The 16,135-nt window shown below is 53.4% G+C and overlaps 1 protein-coding gene across 1 annotated transcript; it reads right to left on the reverse strand.

The window, feature by feature from the left end:
• Nucleotides 1-3,943: 3,943 nt before the first annotated feature.
• On the reverse strand, nt 3,944-15,304 carry CFAP298 (cilia and flagella associated protein 298). Its single transcript, XM_032393345.1, has 7 exons — nt 14,580-15,304; nt 12,693-12,860; nt 11,811-11,878; nt 7,421-7,579; nt 6,081-6,212; nt 5,262-5,357; nt 3,944-4,952 (listed from the first exon to the last, which is right to left on the reverse strand). The coding sequence occupies exons 1-7, from the start codon at nt 14,716-14,718 to the stop codon at nt 4,842-4,844; spliced, it is 873 nt and encodes a 290-aa protein (XP_032249236.1). The 5' UTR covers nt 14,719-15,304; the 3' UTR covers nt 3,944-4,841.
• Between the last annotated feature and the right edge of the window lie 831 nt (nt 15,305-16,135).

Here is a 16,135-nt window from a genome sequence, read left to right on the forward strand (position 1 = left end):
GTCATGACCCCAGGGTCCTGGGATCGAGCCCCGCATCGGGCTCCCTGCTCTGCAGGAAGCCTGCTTCTCCCTCTCCCACTCCCCCTGCTTGTGTCCCCCCTTTCGCTGTCTCTCTCTCTGTCAAATAAATAAATAAAATCTTTTTAAAAAATTTACAGTTTTACAAATTACGTACGTGTTATCATTCTAATACAATTTATGATTTTATACGTTATATAAAATTAATATAACTTAATATTTAAAATTGTATTTTAATGATGGCAACATCTTCTGAGGCATTGTCAGAAATGTAGTTCACTGTGAAAGAAAGAAAAATGCCCAACACCTCAGTCTCAGGTTTGTGTTTCCACAGGGACAGGGGATACACACACTCTGAAATGCTCTGCTTTTTCCAAACAAGTTGGTTTAAGCCAGGTTTCCTATCCTCCTCCTTCTCAGCTCAGGGCGAATCTCCCAGCGTAGACAGCTTCGGTGAAACTTTCAGAGGCCAAATCAGCTTTGCCTATCGCCAATTCGTGACATTTCTTTTCTACCTATGTTTGCCAATCGGGGGGTTCCTATAGCATAAAGCTGTAAAATCCTATATTCAATAACATAAATCATATTTATTTCCCCAGGCAAAATCAAGAGCTCTCCCGCTCAAAAACTCTCATTAGTTCAATGTAAATTGCCTCTAGAAATGCCAAGGGTTTTCCAGCCCGGACACAGTTGCCAGAAAAGGTGGACATCTGTTCGTGTGAGCTGAGTTCATTTTGTGAAGGTCTGGTAGTTAAACTCAAAGCAGCTCTCCGTTTTGCGGCTTTGCTTTGCATATGAATGCCCTTGATTGTTTTACCTTCCTCTCCTTTATTTTACAACGTAAGTGATTAGTCATACCACAGGATTCGGATCTAGTCATTCCACAGGATTCCAATCGATCGAAAAGAGCTGAGGGCATTTTGTATTTTGCAAATTTATCCCTAAAACCCACAGTTGCTCTGAGCCTGTGGGATCCATTCCAGCACAATGCAAATGGGATAACAAGAAACGAGAACCCACAAGAATAATGCTGCTATTGTGTCTGCCCACTGTGTTTGGGGGGCGTGGGGGTGGGGTGGGGAGTGGGGGGGCAGTAAGCGGGCAGGGAGGGGGAAAAGAGGAGGCCCATGGCATTTATTGCACCATAGTCGCGTCATCCGTGTCGCTCATACGGGGCTTGGCCTTATTTCCAAACGATGTTATAGATGAAGGGACAGAACGAAGGGCCCCGGTGTGTTCCCATGTTCATCAGCCTTGTGTTGGTGGCCGCAGGGGCGCCCAGAGCACGGGGGCCTCTCCATGAGCCAAGGGAAAACAGTAGGATGTGTTAGGGACCGTGGGCTGCTGTGCCAGGAGCACTCAGGGGAGGTGTAAGGGGGAAACAGCGACACAGCTGTGGTTTTGTGGCCGCCGAGCCGCACTGCCGCCCAACACAGCCAACCGTGGGATCAGGGATTCGGGTGACGACACTGTGCATTTCAGGATGATCCTGCCTTGTCGCAGACACAGGAAGACAGATGTGCCTCTTGTTTTCCTGGTCTGAATGTATAGAATTCCATCTATTCAAAGCAAGGACAGGCCAGGACTTAGCCCGTGGGAATCTGTTCATCTGTTGGCCTCTGAATCCATCCATGCTGGTGTGACCCAGAATCCTGTGCGCGGTCTGACTTCCACAGGACACAACCCAGTCTCTTCCTTTCATCATCTGGGGCAGTGGTTTTCAGAGTGGAGCCAAGCTTCTGTTTTGCTGAAAGCAACTCAAGGGTGGGCTCAGTGGCAGGTGAACCAGAGCAGTCTGAGGACCCACAGGCCCACAGCTGTTGGCCTCAGGCATGAAAATAACTGTAGGCTGCCCTGTGCCCGCTCCGGAGGGCACCTCGGCGAGGCTCACGGCCCGCTGCTCACTAGCTTGTGGTCGAGTATCTGCGTCAGGTGTAAATGGACGCTTACCTTTAGAGCTAACGCAGACTCGGGGGCAAGCAGGAGGGGTTTTCGATGCTTCATCTTGGGCAAATGAACCTTTCTGGGCCTTGGTTTCCTTATTTGTGAAACGACAACAATCCTAGTTTCTTCCTAATGTGGCTGTTGTGAGGTATAAATGAGAAAATATACGGAAAGCACTTGGCGTGGTCCTCTGGGAAATAGCAGGGTACCAAGGCCGGCTACCATTACTACGACCATTACTATGAACTTCTCCCGGGAGTCCCACCGTCTCTCTCCTTGCACTCGGGCCAGTAGGGCGTCTGCAACACCGAGTGACGACTCCAGGTCTCATGGCGGTCAGAGCAGCCTGAGGGTGCTTTCTGAAGCTTTGCGGGAGAATTCCACGGTGTGTGAGGCCACTGTGCTCCAGGCATGTGGCTGTTCAAGCCTGATGGCACATTCTTTGTGGGGCAGCTGCCAAGGAACGAGGTAATCCAGTGACAGAAACACTGCCCAGGGTTTCGGTTTGCTAGTCCAGAGGGTTTCAGGTGGTGTCAAATTTTATTACTAGCATTCCTGGTGTCCATGAAATAACCATGTGAGAGCACAAGTTACGTCAAAGGACAAAAGTACGGGCCCAGACTAGCGCCGTGCAGACAATAGGCAGTTCGTTTCCTTTTGATAGTGATCCAAAGATGGGTTAAAAAAACACGAACGTAACAGCAAGATCACGTTCGTAGGCTGGTCTGTAACCCCCCATCTGCCCAGGTGACGTGCCAACAAACTGATCCCTGAGCAAGTCCGGGGGGTGGGTGGCCCCTTAGCGCCACCCCCACAAGCAATGTGACCAAGGATGACTCAGGTCACTGCCTCAGTTCACCACCAGCCTCCTCAGTGGGCGATGCTCAGGGGGACACCCACAGCCACACGGTGGGCACGGAGTGGGCACCAGGGACTGCCAGCCCCCTTTCCTTACGGGCGGCTGTGAAGGGGCTGCTCTGTCTGAGCAGAGAGCCTGGGGGTTCTGAAGCAGAGAAGGGCAGAGAGGACTGTTCTTTTTACGTGAGTATCCGAAACAGAAGTGGAGTGTGATGTAGAAATCTAGTGATTTCTATACCCAAAAGTAAGTGACCCTCTGGCTAATAACTTGGGATTAAGTGAAGCCACAGGGTAACTATCGTGGCCACTAAAGCATTTATATCCCGTTGAGTCAATAAGAATTCCTAATGATTTAGAACCAGTAGTTCTTAAGAAGATCTACTGTGACCGTGTGGCTTGATAACATTGTTTGCAAGTGTGGCACGGATGCGACGCACATAAGCTACACGTTGTCAGAGGCAGGAGGCTCCTCAAATAAAATCATAGGATTTTACCGCAAACTTCACATCATCAAGTACAGACGCTCTTGATGGAGACATTTAAAATTATAATCCAAGTCAAAAGGAAAATAGATGCAGATCTGATTTTACAAAATTTGTCAATCAACCAGAAGAGTAAGGCACAATCGTGATGTATGGTATGGCAGGCCACCCGCTTTCGGGAACATTGCCTTGGGAATAGCAGGAACCCCGGGAGCCAGCTTGGGGGGCAGCTCCTCTAAGTAAGTGGAAACGGTGGGAAGGGGAGGAGGCTGAAGGTTTTGGGAAAAGAACCTGCGTGGAGTACTCGAGGTCCTGTCTGCTCTCGAGAGGCTAGTCTCTGCCAAGGACACGAGTCCTCCCCTCGAGGTGAGGAGCAGCGTCTTGGCGAATCTTGCTGCTGGAGATGGGAGGGGGGGGGGGGGGGGGGGGCAGTGGCCGGCCCAGCGCCCCGGAAAGCCTGCCCTCAGCAGGTAGAGCACACCCCCCCTCCGCTTGCCACCAGAGCTCCAGCCCGTGGTGGCTCCGGGGCAGGAAGAGGAGCGGGGCCACTGGAGGGCGAGGGCAGGGCGAGTCCCCCTCACGTCGCTCTAACTCAGGGCCAGCACACTGCATGTCCTCCAACTAGGGGGACGGCATTCTACAGACCAAAAGCCAAGCAGGGCAGGATTTCTAGGCCACTCTGGCTGCCCAGGCAGTCTGGGAGAGGAACTGAGCTCGGGCGCCAGGGTCTGTGGGGATGAGGGGATGGGGCTTCAGACCAGAGCTGTCGTAGAAAAGCAGTCAGGACGACCGGTGGTCACGGAGCCCGACGCCATCGTCAGCCGTGGGGGAAGCCTGGCACCCGGACAGCTGCAGGCTGAGCTCACGGGGGGCAACCGCGTCTGTTACCAGGGCCTGCATTTGTTCTCAGGAAAAGCCCAGAAATTACCGAAGAACTGGTTCAGCTCCCAGGTTAGACAGGCTTGCCAGCCGGCTTCCACCACGGCTGTAGCCTGTACTAGAGCAAGGCCAGTGAGGCGTTGGCCAGGAGGCGGACTTTACCTGGGAGGCTGGGTGCCGATGGATGGAGGGGCTGCGGGTCCCCCCGGGGCCACCAGGAGGGCGGTGAGCGGCGGGCGGCCTCGAGCGGCCTCTAGCGGCCAAGCTTCGCGGCGCACGCAGGACTCGCAGGGAGAGAGGGCTCTTCGATTTCCTCCCCCACAGCAGCGGTGGTGAGAACAGGAAACAAAGAAATCCAGAAGAAAAAAATGTCATTCCATCTTTAGTACGCAAAGAAAAACCTCAGATACTAAATAGTTGTTCTCAAATAAAAATAATTTAGGCTGATTCTTTTGAGGGTGTATTTATTAAGTTCTAAGACCTTGAATAATTTTTCTTTGAAACATTCAAATGGGAAGAAAAACTAGGAAAACTAGAAATGCAACATCTTTCACAGAGGGCTGCAGGCACTCTTACTGTTACTATTATTATTCTTTTAAATTTGTATTATTTGCCTAATGAAAGGCTAGTATTTCTGACAGCGTCATCAGCCGGTGAACTTCATCTTGGCCTCCACTTGATGTCTTTTACTCCGTGGAAATGTCTCTTCAAAGCGGTGTTATCTGCCCACGGAGAATTTAAACAGGAGTCATCGTCATTTTCTTCCAATTTCTGGAAATAAAAATGTCTCACTCAGGAAGGCATTTCTGGAAAAGTGTTTTGCAACATCAACAGACTGAAGAAAGAACCCCCGAGTCCAAACTCCCACTCCCCGCCTGCCCAGAAGGAAGCTTCCAGACTTGGCTACAGGTGGGCCACCAGGCAGGGTCCCCACGGCGCAGGAGAGAAGGGAGCTCCAGCAATGCCCCCTCCCCACATCCTGCAAGACTCGCCGCCCCCCAAAGTGCCTTGCACGCTTGGGTGGGGCACAGGGGGCCCCTGGTGCCGGCTCTGTGGAAAACCTTCTGTCGATCCCGATACCTTGAGCTCCTCTTGTCTTCTGTGATAATACAGCATCAGCTGTTTCTGCTCCTCACTGCTGATCACGGGTTCCCGGGCGGGAGCTCCCTGTCCCCTCTGAAAAGATGCGGGCAGAGCAGACTGTGGGTTACAGCCTTCCTCCAGGGGCAATCCAGGAGGTAACAGTGAGTGCTTCCAACTGCCTTTGCCCACAGCTACACAGGTGACCCATTCTGACCATCACTTGAAGGCCTGGGCTCCAGCAGCCCTTGCCCAGGGCCCTCATGGGGGAGGGAGACCAGGGGGTGGGCAGTGCTGTTGGTCATGGCCATCCCCCCGTCGGCCACTGCAGGTCCAGTGGGGAGGGGAGGGAGATAGTCATGGAGGACGCTGTGTTCCCGAAATCACAGAGAAACGACTGTGACAAAGCACCTTGCGGAGACACAGCCCTATGCTACCTCCATCTGTAAGCCTTCTGGCACATCCTCCGTGTTTACAGAGTATCAGTACTTTGAAAACTTGAAATCCGTGCTCTAGGCTGTAGTTTTCATTTCAAGAAACATTTTCAGTTACTTGTAGCCCATTTCTAAAGTTGAAATCAACATGGCTTATCTACCCCCCAACTCCCCACCCCGCCATTAAAACAAACTCCAGATAGTGTCAATCAAGCCATATATTCTAGTTTCTGCTGGTACATAAAGAGGATAGTTTTACTTTAAGCCTGGACTACTGGCACTAACGTATTTGCAACAAGGACGTTAAGTCAGATTTATTCTAAATTTTTATCGGTTGGAAAATAATTAACAAAAAATTGTGACATGTTAAAGCAAAAGTACTTACTTGCTGAATCTTGACGATAATTTTGGTTTTTTCATTTTTGCCCACATAGTCTGAAAGCTTCTTTGTTCTTCTCAGCTCCTTGGCTGCCCACCACAGTTGGGCCTGTGATTCTTCAATGACACTCAGTCCTGCCTGGGGCCACGGTAAGAACTGGCTCTAAGGTTTATCGGGACACTGCCCCCAGTGTGTGATCCTACCCCCGGTGCACGGAGCCTGGCTGGTGCCCACCCCCACCCCCCACCAGTATGGGGCAGGTTCTGCCATTTCTACCCCCTCCACCTCCTCTCCCCACATCGGGAAGAACCAACCCCTCCAACGAGTCAAAGACCTTGCTCTTTTTTTTTGGAAGAGCGAGAGAAAGAGAGGGAGAGAGAATCCCAAGCAGGCTCCACACCGAGCGGAGCCTGACATGGGGCTTGATCTCATGACCCTGAGGATCATGATCTGAGCCGAAATCAAGAGTTGGACACTTCATCAACGGAGCCACCCAGGCGCTCCGCCCTTGCTCGTTTTAATGCCTCCCTGTTCGTTTCAACTCAGGCCCGACTCAGTTAATTTCCTGTTCTGGGAAGTGAGCAGTGTCTGGTACCATCCGCACCCTCTCCACAAGGCCCTTCTCAGATGGGACTTCAGGGTCCTGCCAGCACAGAACACCGGAATCCTGCTGGGCTTTAATACAGGCATAATGAGGCTGTTTGCTTCTGCACACCCACCTATGTAAGACGGCTCAGAGCCACAGATACTGCCCAATAGGATAAGGAATAAATGAGAAAAACAAGGGAAAACAGAACATAAAAGTAGGGGGGCACCTGGGTGGCTCAGTCGTTAAGCGCCTGCCTTCGGCTCAGGTCATGATCCCAGGGTCCTGGGATCGAGCCCCGCATCGGGCTCCCTGCTCCGTGGGAGCCTGCTTCTCCCTCTGCCCCTCCCCACTGTTTGTGTTCCCTCTCTGGCTGTGTCTCTCTCTGTCAAATAAATAAAGCCTTTAAAAAAAAGAACATAAAGTTAGGAAAATAACATGAAGCAAAAGGTAAGGCCAGAACACAAAATTCCATGCAAAGGGACCAATATATTTTGGGTAGAAATAGGCACAAATTAGGTTTCTGGCTTCCCAGTGGCCAAAGAAAATGGGAATGTTTTCAGTTCCTCCTGATGGGCAGCCTCACAAACCTTCCTGCCTGCTCCTCTGGGTGCCCTCACCCAGCAGCGCTACCTTCGGGGTCCTCTCCTAAGCTCAGGACTCTGCCCCGAGGCACAGGAAGCATGGTGCAAAGCCGTGTATGGAGCAGAGGGCCAAATCCGAGGTGACCCACCTTACAGAATGCCCACGAGCTGCATACCTGAGTTCCAGACAAATCTTCCTTATTTTCAAATTCCATCCGGATGGGATCGTAGGGCGGCAGCCCCATGGGATAAACAATCATCACTGCACCCCGAAGCTGGTCCAAGGCGTCTTTCACCATCTCCACGGTAACGCAGACTCCAGCTTCCACTTGTTTCTGAAAGGGCAAGGACAGGCATCACTATTTACAACGGGGCTAACCCATTCAATAAATACCAAGTTCTCGTACAAGACTCTCACCAGGTGCTGCCAGAGCAATAAAAAGGACTCCCAACGCTCTTGCTACCAAAGCCACTACATCTACCCCCGGGGGCGTCTGTGTGCCCACCACGGTCTAGACCTTAAGGCAGACTGAGCGGGGCTGAGAGGACACTCAGCACAGCACAGACCGAGGGGGTCAGGCAACGTCTCGGGGGAAGGTGGCCCGGGTGAGTGACAGGGCCGAGATGGGAACAGGGTGCTCCAGGACCAGCAGAAGCAAAGAGCACTGGCGGGCAAGCGCGGGCGGGTGATGGCAGCTAGGGTTGGACAGGGAGCCGGGGCTCGCGCTGGAAGGGCCACGGAAGCCAGGCTGGGGAGTCTGCACTGAGCACAGCACAAGGCCAGGGAGAGCAGGAGGCAGGCTCAGGGGAGATCAGAGGGGTGCTGATACAGTGAGGAATACATCTCCCTGTCCCCTGCTCCTGGCACAGCGCTTCAAAATCCCCAGGAATTTCCTGAGTGGTAGGAATGTCTGTTGTTATTCATAATGAGCCCCTTTGGACCGCCCTGAGTTTATGCTAACGAGGTGACCCGCCTGGGACCTCCTGTCAAGGGGGAGGCTGGTCACCCCAGGGAGACCAAGCTGGGGTTGGAACTTCCAGGGAGAAGGCAGGGGGCTGGAGAGGAGTTAAATCATGTGGCCAATCATTTAATCACTCATGCCCACGTAATGAAACCCTGCTAAAAATTCTGGGTAGTGAGCCCAGTGGAGCTTCCTGGTTGAAAACACTGATGTTTGAAGATGGGTGCCTGGAACCCCAGGAGGAGGGCGTGGCAGCTCTGCAAGCTGCCCCCCCCACCCCGACCTTGCCCTAAGTCTCTTCTGTCTGGCGGTTTCTTGAGTTGCATCCTTTATAACAAAACGATAATAGTTTTAAGTATAGCACTTGCAGTGTGTTCTGTGAGTTGTTCTAGCAAACTGGTGAACCTGGAAGGGGGTCTCGGGAACCTCCAAATGTGGAGCCAGGACAGAAGAAGCGTGGGTGGCCTGGTGTCTGAAGGGAGGGGGTCCTTGCGGGGGCCTTGTCCTTTCACTTGTGGGGTCTGCGCCAATCCCAGGTAGTTAGTGTCGAACCTGACCTCAGGCCACCCCGTTGGTGTCTAAAAGGCCTGAAAGAAAGCGGTGGCTGAGGCCATGGAAGGAGGAGTGGGGTTGGAGAGGCACTGTGGGACAGGACCCAAGCTGAGGCTTGGGGGTGGCGGCAGGGAGGGCTACAGCCCGTGTGATCCGAGGCACCGGGGGCTCCGCTGACACAAGGGGGAAGTCAGCGGGAGGTGTTTCTTCCTGGGTCCAGAGCACAGGGAGAGGCGCGAGGAATCAATGAGCTCTCGGGTCTAGGAAAATTGAGACGAAGTCCCGGCTGGCGGGCTTTCAGGTAGAACCATCTAGGAACCAGGAAGAAACTCAGGTGCAACGAATGCAGGTGTCAGGGGGAGGAGGCAGATCTGAGTTACCTGCAGAGGTAAGTATGCATCTGGCAAAGGAGGGAAAACACTGGGGGAAGAGCTGAAAGGAGAAGCGGGCCAAGGAGAAAGCACTCTGATTAATAGCAAATATAAGAAGAGCAAGGGCAAGGGCGCTCAGGGAGCTGGGAAGGAACAGGAAGACAGGAGGATCCCCCATGTGCTCAAAGGCCAGAGTCAGACAGGAAAAGCCTCAGATCTGCGGGTCAGGGGGTCACCAGTGGCCCCGAGATGGCCGACGCTGTGGGGTAAGTAAACAGAGGCGGGGTTCTCAGAAACCCGGAGCACCTCAGCTTTGGGAAGCTTTCTGGGAGGGAAAGGCGGGCGACTGGGTGCTGTGAGGGTGAAGCTGCAGAGAACTGATTTCCAGGGAAGGAAAGAGGCCCGAGTGCATTAACAGGGTAGACGCAGCCCATGGGAGGGGAGACACTGGGCATTACCCCCGTCCTGGGTTTCTAGAAGGTGGGGATCCAGACAAGCTGCAGTGGGAGCAGCAGTAGAAAGGGGAGAGAGCCGGGGGACGAGACACACGGGTTAATCCGAGTCTCCAGGGACGGACGAGGGGGTGGCAGGAAGAGAAGACCTGCGGGAGGGACAGAGAAGCGAGGGCTCCTGCCCGACAGCCCTGACCTCTCTGTCAAGCAGGAAGCGAAGCTGCCCAAGGACACAGGCCATTCGGAGCCTCAGAGCCTGGGGCCTCCTGCCCACAGAGAGCCGGCCGGGGCCCAGCTGGGCGAGGAGGTGAGTTGGGAAAGTGGGGCTAGAGGGACCCCACGGCAGGGCAGGATGGAAGGTCCTGCACTAAGGGGGGCACATCGCAGCTCACATCTGGGCTGGGACCATTCTGGGTAACAGCGTTATAATGGCACTGAGTGGTAGATGAGTAAGACGGAAGGAGGAGAAGATCCCTGCTCCTGAGAAAATGCAGGCCGTCCTATAGTGTGGACGCCCAGGTCCCAGAGAGGGGTGAGGACAGGTGGGATCTGTGTCCTGAGGGAGGAAGGCGGACCGTCCGCTGGGTGCCCAGACTGAAACTCCCGAAAGCTAGGTTCTCATCTGTGAACTGAAGGGTGTTATTCCTGCCTCACCTACTCCCAGGGGCTCATGAGACCGTTTCCTGACCCAAATCCCCATAAAACACATCAGGTCTTCCCAGGAGAGACCTATGCCGAAGGATCGGTGAGAAGAGCTCTCAGATATGGGGTCACGTGAGGGAAGGCTTCTGCAGGGAGGGTGTCACCCGCGCCACCAAGTGGTGGGGTGCCAGAGTCATTTTCTGTAAAAGCTCCTCCAAAGGCCAAGGGCAGCGAACCCCGGCCAGGGAGCAACTTTGGTGTGGCCTCAGGACAACAGACACCCCAACAGTCTCTTGCTCTCCGCAGACGGGCGTCCCAGGGAACGGGGCTGCAGAGACACAGTCGTCTCATTCCCCGGGAGCCAACTCGTCTGGATGTTCCACCATCTTTCACTCTCCCCGTAACCAACCTCCCACCATGGGACTCCAACGCTTGGAACACCAGACCCACAGTGCTAAGTGCCCCCACAGGGCAGGGTCTGGTGAGGGGACAGCGACCCGCACTGCATGTCTGGCGGACGGCGTAGAAAGGGCCCTAGGCGAGAAGTTGGGCCTGCCGCTCGGGGGCTCTGCAACTTGGGCCAATCACGGCAGCGGAGGACTGGAACCCCTGGAAACCTCTCTGTAAACTAGGAGAGAATTGCATAAACATATCCCCAGGCAAAGGGAAGAGGGGAGACAAGCGCCCAGAACGCAGTGTGGGGAGGGAAGGGTGCAGAGCCGCGCCCAGGCTACTGTTTTCCTAACTCGTCCTGACAGGCACTAGTTTGACCAGGTGTTAATAGTTATTATCATTAGCAATACTTTAATTAAAAAAAAACAAACAAACCACTCTAGGGTCAAATGCATTTTGCAAACGCTGGATTGAACCAAAGCCTTCCTTGTAGGACTTCACAAAGCCTTTGCTGTATTAACAAGCACAGAAGGGCAGTCTTTCCTGAAGCACTTAAAAAGGATTAGTTAGGAGCTTGCAGAATTCGGGACATAGTGGTTTAGAAGTAGCAGTTTTGCCCAGGGAATCAGGAGGAGGAGAACAGAAAAACCCCTGCACAAATAGCTATCAACTGTGAAGGCCTGGGGGAGGGGGTAGGAGCAATGACCAGGTCAACACATAAAGCGACTGATTGAAAACCCAACTCTTCAAACAGCCTTAAATCCTTTTCCTCCAGATTCACGGTATCTGTCAACCGTAGGACTTACACTTCTCTATGAAACAGTTTTTGTATTACCAGGACGATCACAAAAAAGTAACTCCTATCAGCACGTACTAGGTCAATCAAATATCCACAGAGCTAATCCAGGCCCACAATGTTTACATTTCACTTTGTTAAGCTCCTCAGACACCGCGCAGGCGCCGATCGGCACCCACACAGGCCGGGCACAGTCTCTGCCGGACCTGCGCAAACCGGGAGGACACTGTCACCATTATGGAAAGGAAAAGTGAGGGGCCACCCCAAGCATGCTGCTCTCCCTTGACTCTGGAAGGCCAAAAAAATAGAAAAGGCCGGTCTGCGGAGAATTCTGGAAGCCAGACGTGGAGTTGGTTATTTCAAAGGACAGACTATAGGGCATCGTTTCAAAAGCTAACCTTGGATGTTATTGCTTTGGCCTCTTCTATAGTCTTCTTTAAAACTTGCTTCATTTTTTCATTTGGAGCTATGAAAATAAAACAGGGAAGAGGGAGAGAAATGGCCATCTTTAAAACTCTTCTTCCATGTCCTGATCCCACTCCTGGCTGAGTCGGGGAGCAGGGAGATGAGAGAAGGACCCACATGGAACTCAGGCGAGGGACACGGGAGAGAGCTGGCCGTGAGAAGTCACGTAAGACTCTCTCAAAGCTTAACTTCTTAATGAAGAAAAGTATGGCTTAGACACTGAAAATGCTAGAAACATAAAGCTGTGTTAGAACGAATGGGTTACCATCTGTTCTCCTTGAAATTCCACCCGATCAAGCATACACTAAAGGGGGGATCACTTTTAGAATGCTCTGACATGTACTGGGCTACTGGCCCTACCCCCACAGAGAGGCATGCCCTCCATTCAAGTGGAGACCTGTGGGCCGAAGTTAATCTCCTTCTTTCTCATGGAATCTCTAAAGAAAGCCCAGTATCTGCAAACCATAACAGAACAGAACCTTCAATGCATTTGCAATCATTTCCCCCCAAAACGATTAGGTTGAACCATACGAGAAAGTGCCAATTTTCACCATCTGTTACCTACAAATATGGCAGCTTCAGGTGGTTCACCTAACATATTTAAGAGCTAGCAGCATCTTAGTAAGAGCAAGAAGACAGATGCTTCCTCTACCCGCCCCATTCATTCTGGATTTGCACTGCACCACAAGGAGGCACACAGTGCAGCATTTCACTGGTTCGTATAGAAAACTGAGGTCAATGTTTTCAGGGAAAGAGCCTCTTGCGTACTTGCTACTGTACTCAGGCATGCACACAGAAGACACATGCTGGATTACCTTGCCCGTTCCTTCGGCCAATGTCATCCTTTTTAAATACTGAGCCCCCACTGGGTACACACTTTTCACCCCATTCGTCCCTTAATTTCAGTTCTTCGATCTGGTCATCGGTCAGTCCTTGCATATTAGGAGGGAGAAATATGCCGTGTTCTGCTAATTCTTCCATTTCTTAAAAATAAGAGAAAGTGAGGCAATATGTATCATGATCATCATCACAACACTTTCTATCCTCATTGAAATGTAAGCTCCCTAGAGCTTAGGGGCCTTGCCCATCGGCTCCCTATTTTATTTAACAAACACTTAGATGCCACTTGGTTTGGGCCAGGCCTGTCCCTGACCTCTGACAAATGGTGTAATTTCATGGGGCCTTTATTACCTTTGTATCTTTATTATCTCTCCCCACCAGACTAAGTATCTGGGGGAAGGGGCTGGTCTCAGTCATCCTTGTCTCTGGCAGGCACAGCACTGGGGCCTGCCTGAATCACAGCCCCAATCAGTTCAATGGGGGCTACAGAACACACGAATGAGTCACTAACATGACTATTCACATTTGGCACCATGTTTTCAATTGATAATTTTATAGAAAAAGAAATTGGGAGTCCCTTTTCTCCCCAAATGCTTTAATTAAAAAAAAAAAAGGAATACTGACCTTGTTTTGAAATCAGTAAATTTTACTAAGAAACTTTATGTCTGCCTCATAAAGGTAGAAACCATAACCCTTAAGGAATTCTCCATGGCACAAAAATCTCGTATTATAGAAACACTCTAGACCACATCTGGAGTATCCTGTCAACTGCTGTGCTGTCTAATGTGGTAGCTACTAGCCCCACTTGACTCTTTACATTTAAATTAAAATGAAATACAATTAGGGGTGCCTGGATGGCTGGGTCGGTTGGGCATCTGCCTTCAGCTGAGCTCATGATCCCGGGCCTGGGATGGAGACCCTCGTTGGCCTCCATGCTCAGCGGGGACTCTGCTTCTCCCTTTCTCTCTCCCTCTGCCCCTTCCCCCTGCTCACGCTCTCTCTCTCTCAAATAAATAAATAAAATCTTAAAAAAAAATACAATTAAAAATGCATATCCTGGGTCGTGTTCAACTAGTGGGTGCCTTACTGGACACACAAATAGGGAACACCTCCCTCCCTGCAGAAAGTCCCCAGACAGCGCGGCTCTAGATCATTGACGGAGTGACCAAACGCTGTAATATGAGAAAAAGGCTTGTGTTCCCTGGAGAAGGGCAAGGAACACCAAGACCCTCGGCTGGTCTTCCCACCCTCGGGGCACCATCCTAAATCAGGTGCTCCCCCTTAGAAGTGAATTCACTTTTTTTTAAAAAGCAGGCTCCATGCTCAGCGGGGAGCCCCGTGCGGGGCTTGAACTCACAACCCTGAGATCAAGACCTGAGCTGAGATCGAGTTGGACACTTAACCGACTGAGACACCCAGGCGCCCCCGAATTCACCTTCTGAAAAGGGCCGGGGGCCGTCCCACCTCTCCCACCTGCTCGATTCCACTACACCTGCTCTGCGGCCCAGTGTTGCGGCGCCCGCGGGTTATTCCCTCTCGCGGGCTATTTCACACTCGGCCCGCTGCGCTGCGATGGGCACTCGGCCTCGCCCGCCCGCCGGGTGCCGGCGTCTCCACGCGCTCCGCTGGCTCTTCAGGCATCTCCGGGAAAGCTCGCTGTCCCCCTCCAAGCCCGCCAGCCTCATGTCTTTGCAAATCTTCGCAAACCTGACCCTCCCCCCGCCCAGCCGACCCGAGAAAAGTCCTGCGGCTCCCGCCCCACTTCCCCATCCCGGATGACCCGTTCCTCCTCCCCTCCCGGACCCGCCCCGGCTCGGGCTCCACGGTCCCGGCCGCAAACTCGCCGCGCCTCCGGGCAGCACCTGAGCAGACGCGCTGCACCTTGAGCCGCGCGTTGTAGACCCGGGCCACCTGCACCGTGAGCTCCTCCAGCTCTGTGCTCCCCGGCGTCTGCAGCAGGAACTGGCTCTCGTCGCCCCGTTTCACGTGCAGCAGAACCATGGCGGCCCCGGAGACCCCGCCGAGGCGGCGAGGAGGCCCGGGAGGCGCGGCCCACCGTAACCCGAGGGCGAGCTGCTGCTTAGAGACGGAACTCGGGGATCCGGCGCCAGCGATGCAGGGACGGGGGGAGCGGGGCACTCGCTCCCGGAAGTGGCTGTTGCCAGGAGCAACAAAGAAACACAGAAGCCTAAGGTGGTTAAGCCGCAGTGCGAAAGGCCCGGCAATGCGCTCCCGGAAGCAGGTGCTGCCGGGCAGCGATCCACACAGTCCGAGAGGGCCGCGGTCCAGGCCGGCACCCTGCCCCGCGGGATTCGCCGAGCTTCGCTCCCGGAAGTGCCTGTTGTCTGGGCGACCGCCCAACACAGCCCAAGCCGCCGGAGGGGAGCGCGGAACGCCCCTTCGACTCGCCTGGGCCCGAGGTTCCACCCAGGGAGATGGGTGGGGTGGGAGAAGCCTTTTAGGTCGGATTGGGTGGGGTGGTGGGCACCTCCAGGCCCCGAGCCCCGCAGCAGGCTCCCCGCTGCCGCTCCGAGTCTCAGCGGGGTTTCCGCCGCCTGCAGTCACCACTTCCGGAAGTGCTTCCCGCTGTTTCCGGTCTGGAGAAGTTCCGGGAGGTGCGCGCGGGTTGCTGGGTATGAGCGCCGAGTGGCAGGAGAAAGTGGTCGCGGAGCCCAGTGCGGGCTGATTCCGAGTCGGGTATCTAGGGAGCCTGAAGCGGCTGCCGCCGGAGCGACCGCCCGCAAACTCTCCAGCCAGCCACCGCCGAACAGATTCTTATTGAACAGGCGCTGTTTCTTCCAGGTGTCGGTGACCCCGCGGCGCGTCCAGGGTCACTGCTGTCATGCAGTGGAAGTGACAAAGAGACAAAATACGGGGACGAGGCAAATTCAAATAGAAGTCTAAAGAAAACCAAATAGGGCGATTGGCTTTTTAGACTGGATGGCCAAGGAGTGCCTTGGGGATGGTGACATTTGCACTGAGCCCTTGATAACAAGGTGCCACCGAAGCTCTAAGATCCTGCAAGACCTCTACCCCCGGTTATCTCCTTCGGCTGTTGCCGAATACAAATTGATTTGAATGTTGCAAGCACTCGCTACTTTGTATTCCTGAAACTTTGGCTCTCACCGTGGAAACTTCATCCCTGGGGTTCGGGGCAGAGCGCATGGTGTGTGACTGCAGGCCTGGAAATGCCCAAAGCCAATCCAGGGCCTCATATGAAGACAGTTAGGCTGATCCTGGACAGACAGGGTATGGAGCCCAGGGAGCAGATGTGTTTTCATCTCTAGTATTGGGGCAGGGAGCACCCAGACGGTGGAACGTGCAGTACTGGTCAGAATGGCAAATGTCTCTCTCCCCAGAGGGGGAAGGGGGCCTCCTGAGTTCTCTGAGTTCCTCACTGCTGGCCATAAGGTCATCC

Source organism: Phoca vitulina, unplaced genomic scaffold (genome assembly GCF_004348235.1).
Source record: "Phoca vitulina isolate PV1807 unplaced genomic scaffold, GSC_HSeal_1.0 scaffold72, whole genome shotgun sequence".
Lineage (NCBI taxonomy): Eukaryota > Metazoa > Chordata > Mammalia > Carnivora > Phocidae > Phoca > Phoca vitulina.

Excerpts from the sequence above, each read along its gene's own strand:
- CFAP298 (XM_032393345.1), bottom strand. The coding sequence starts at position 14,718 with ATGGTTCTGCTGCACGTGAAACGGGGCGACGAGAGCCAGTTCCTGCTG. Across the intron at positions 11,879-12,692 it reads TGGCCGAAGGAACGGGCAAG|CTCCAAATGAAAAAATGAAG; the intron begins GTAATCCAGCAT and ends TTATTTTCATAG. Across the intron at positions 4,953-5,261 it reads GAAGACAAGAGGAGCTCAAG|AAATTGGAAGAAAATGACGA; the intron begins GTATCGGGATCG and ends TTTTATTTCCAG.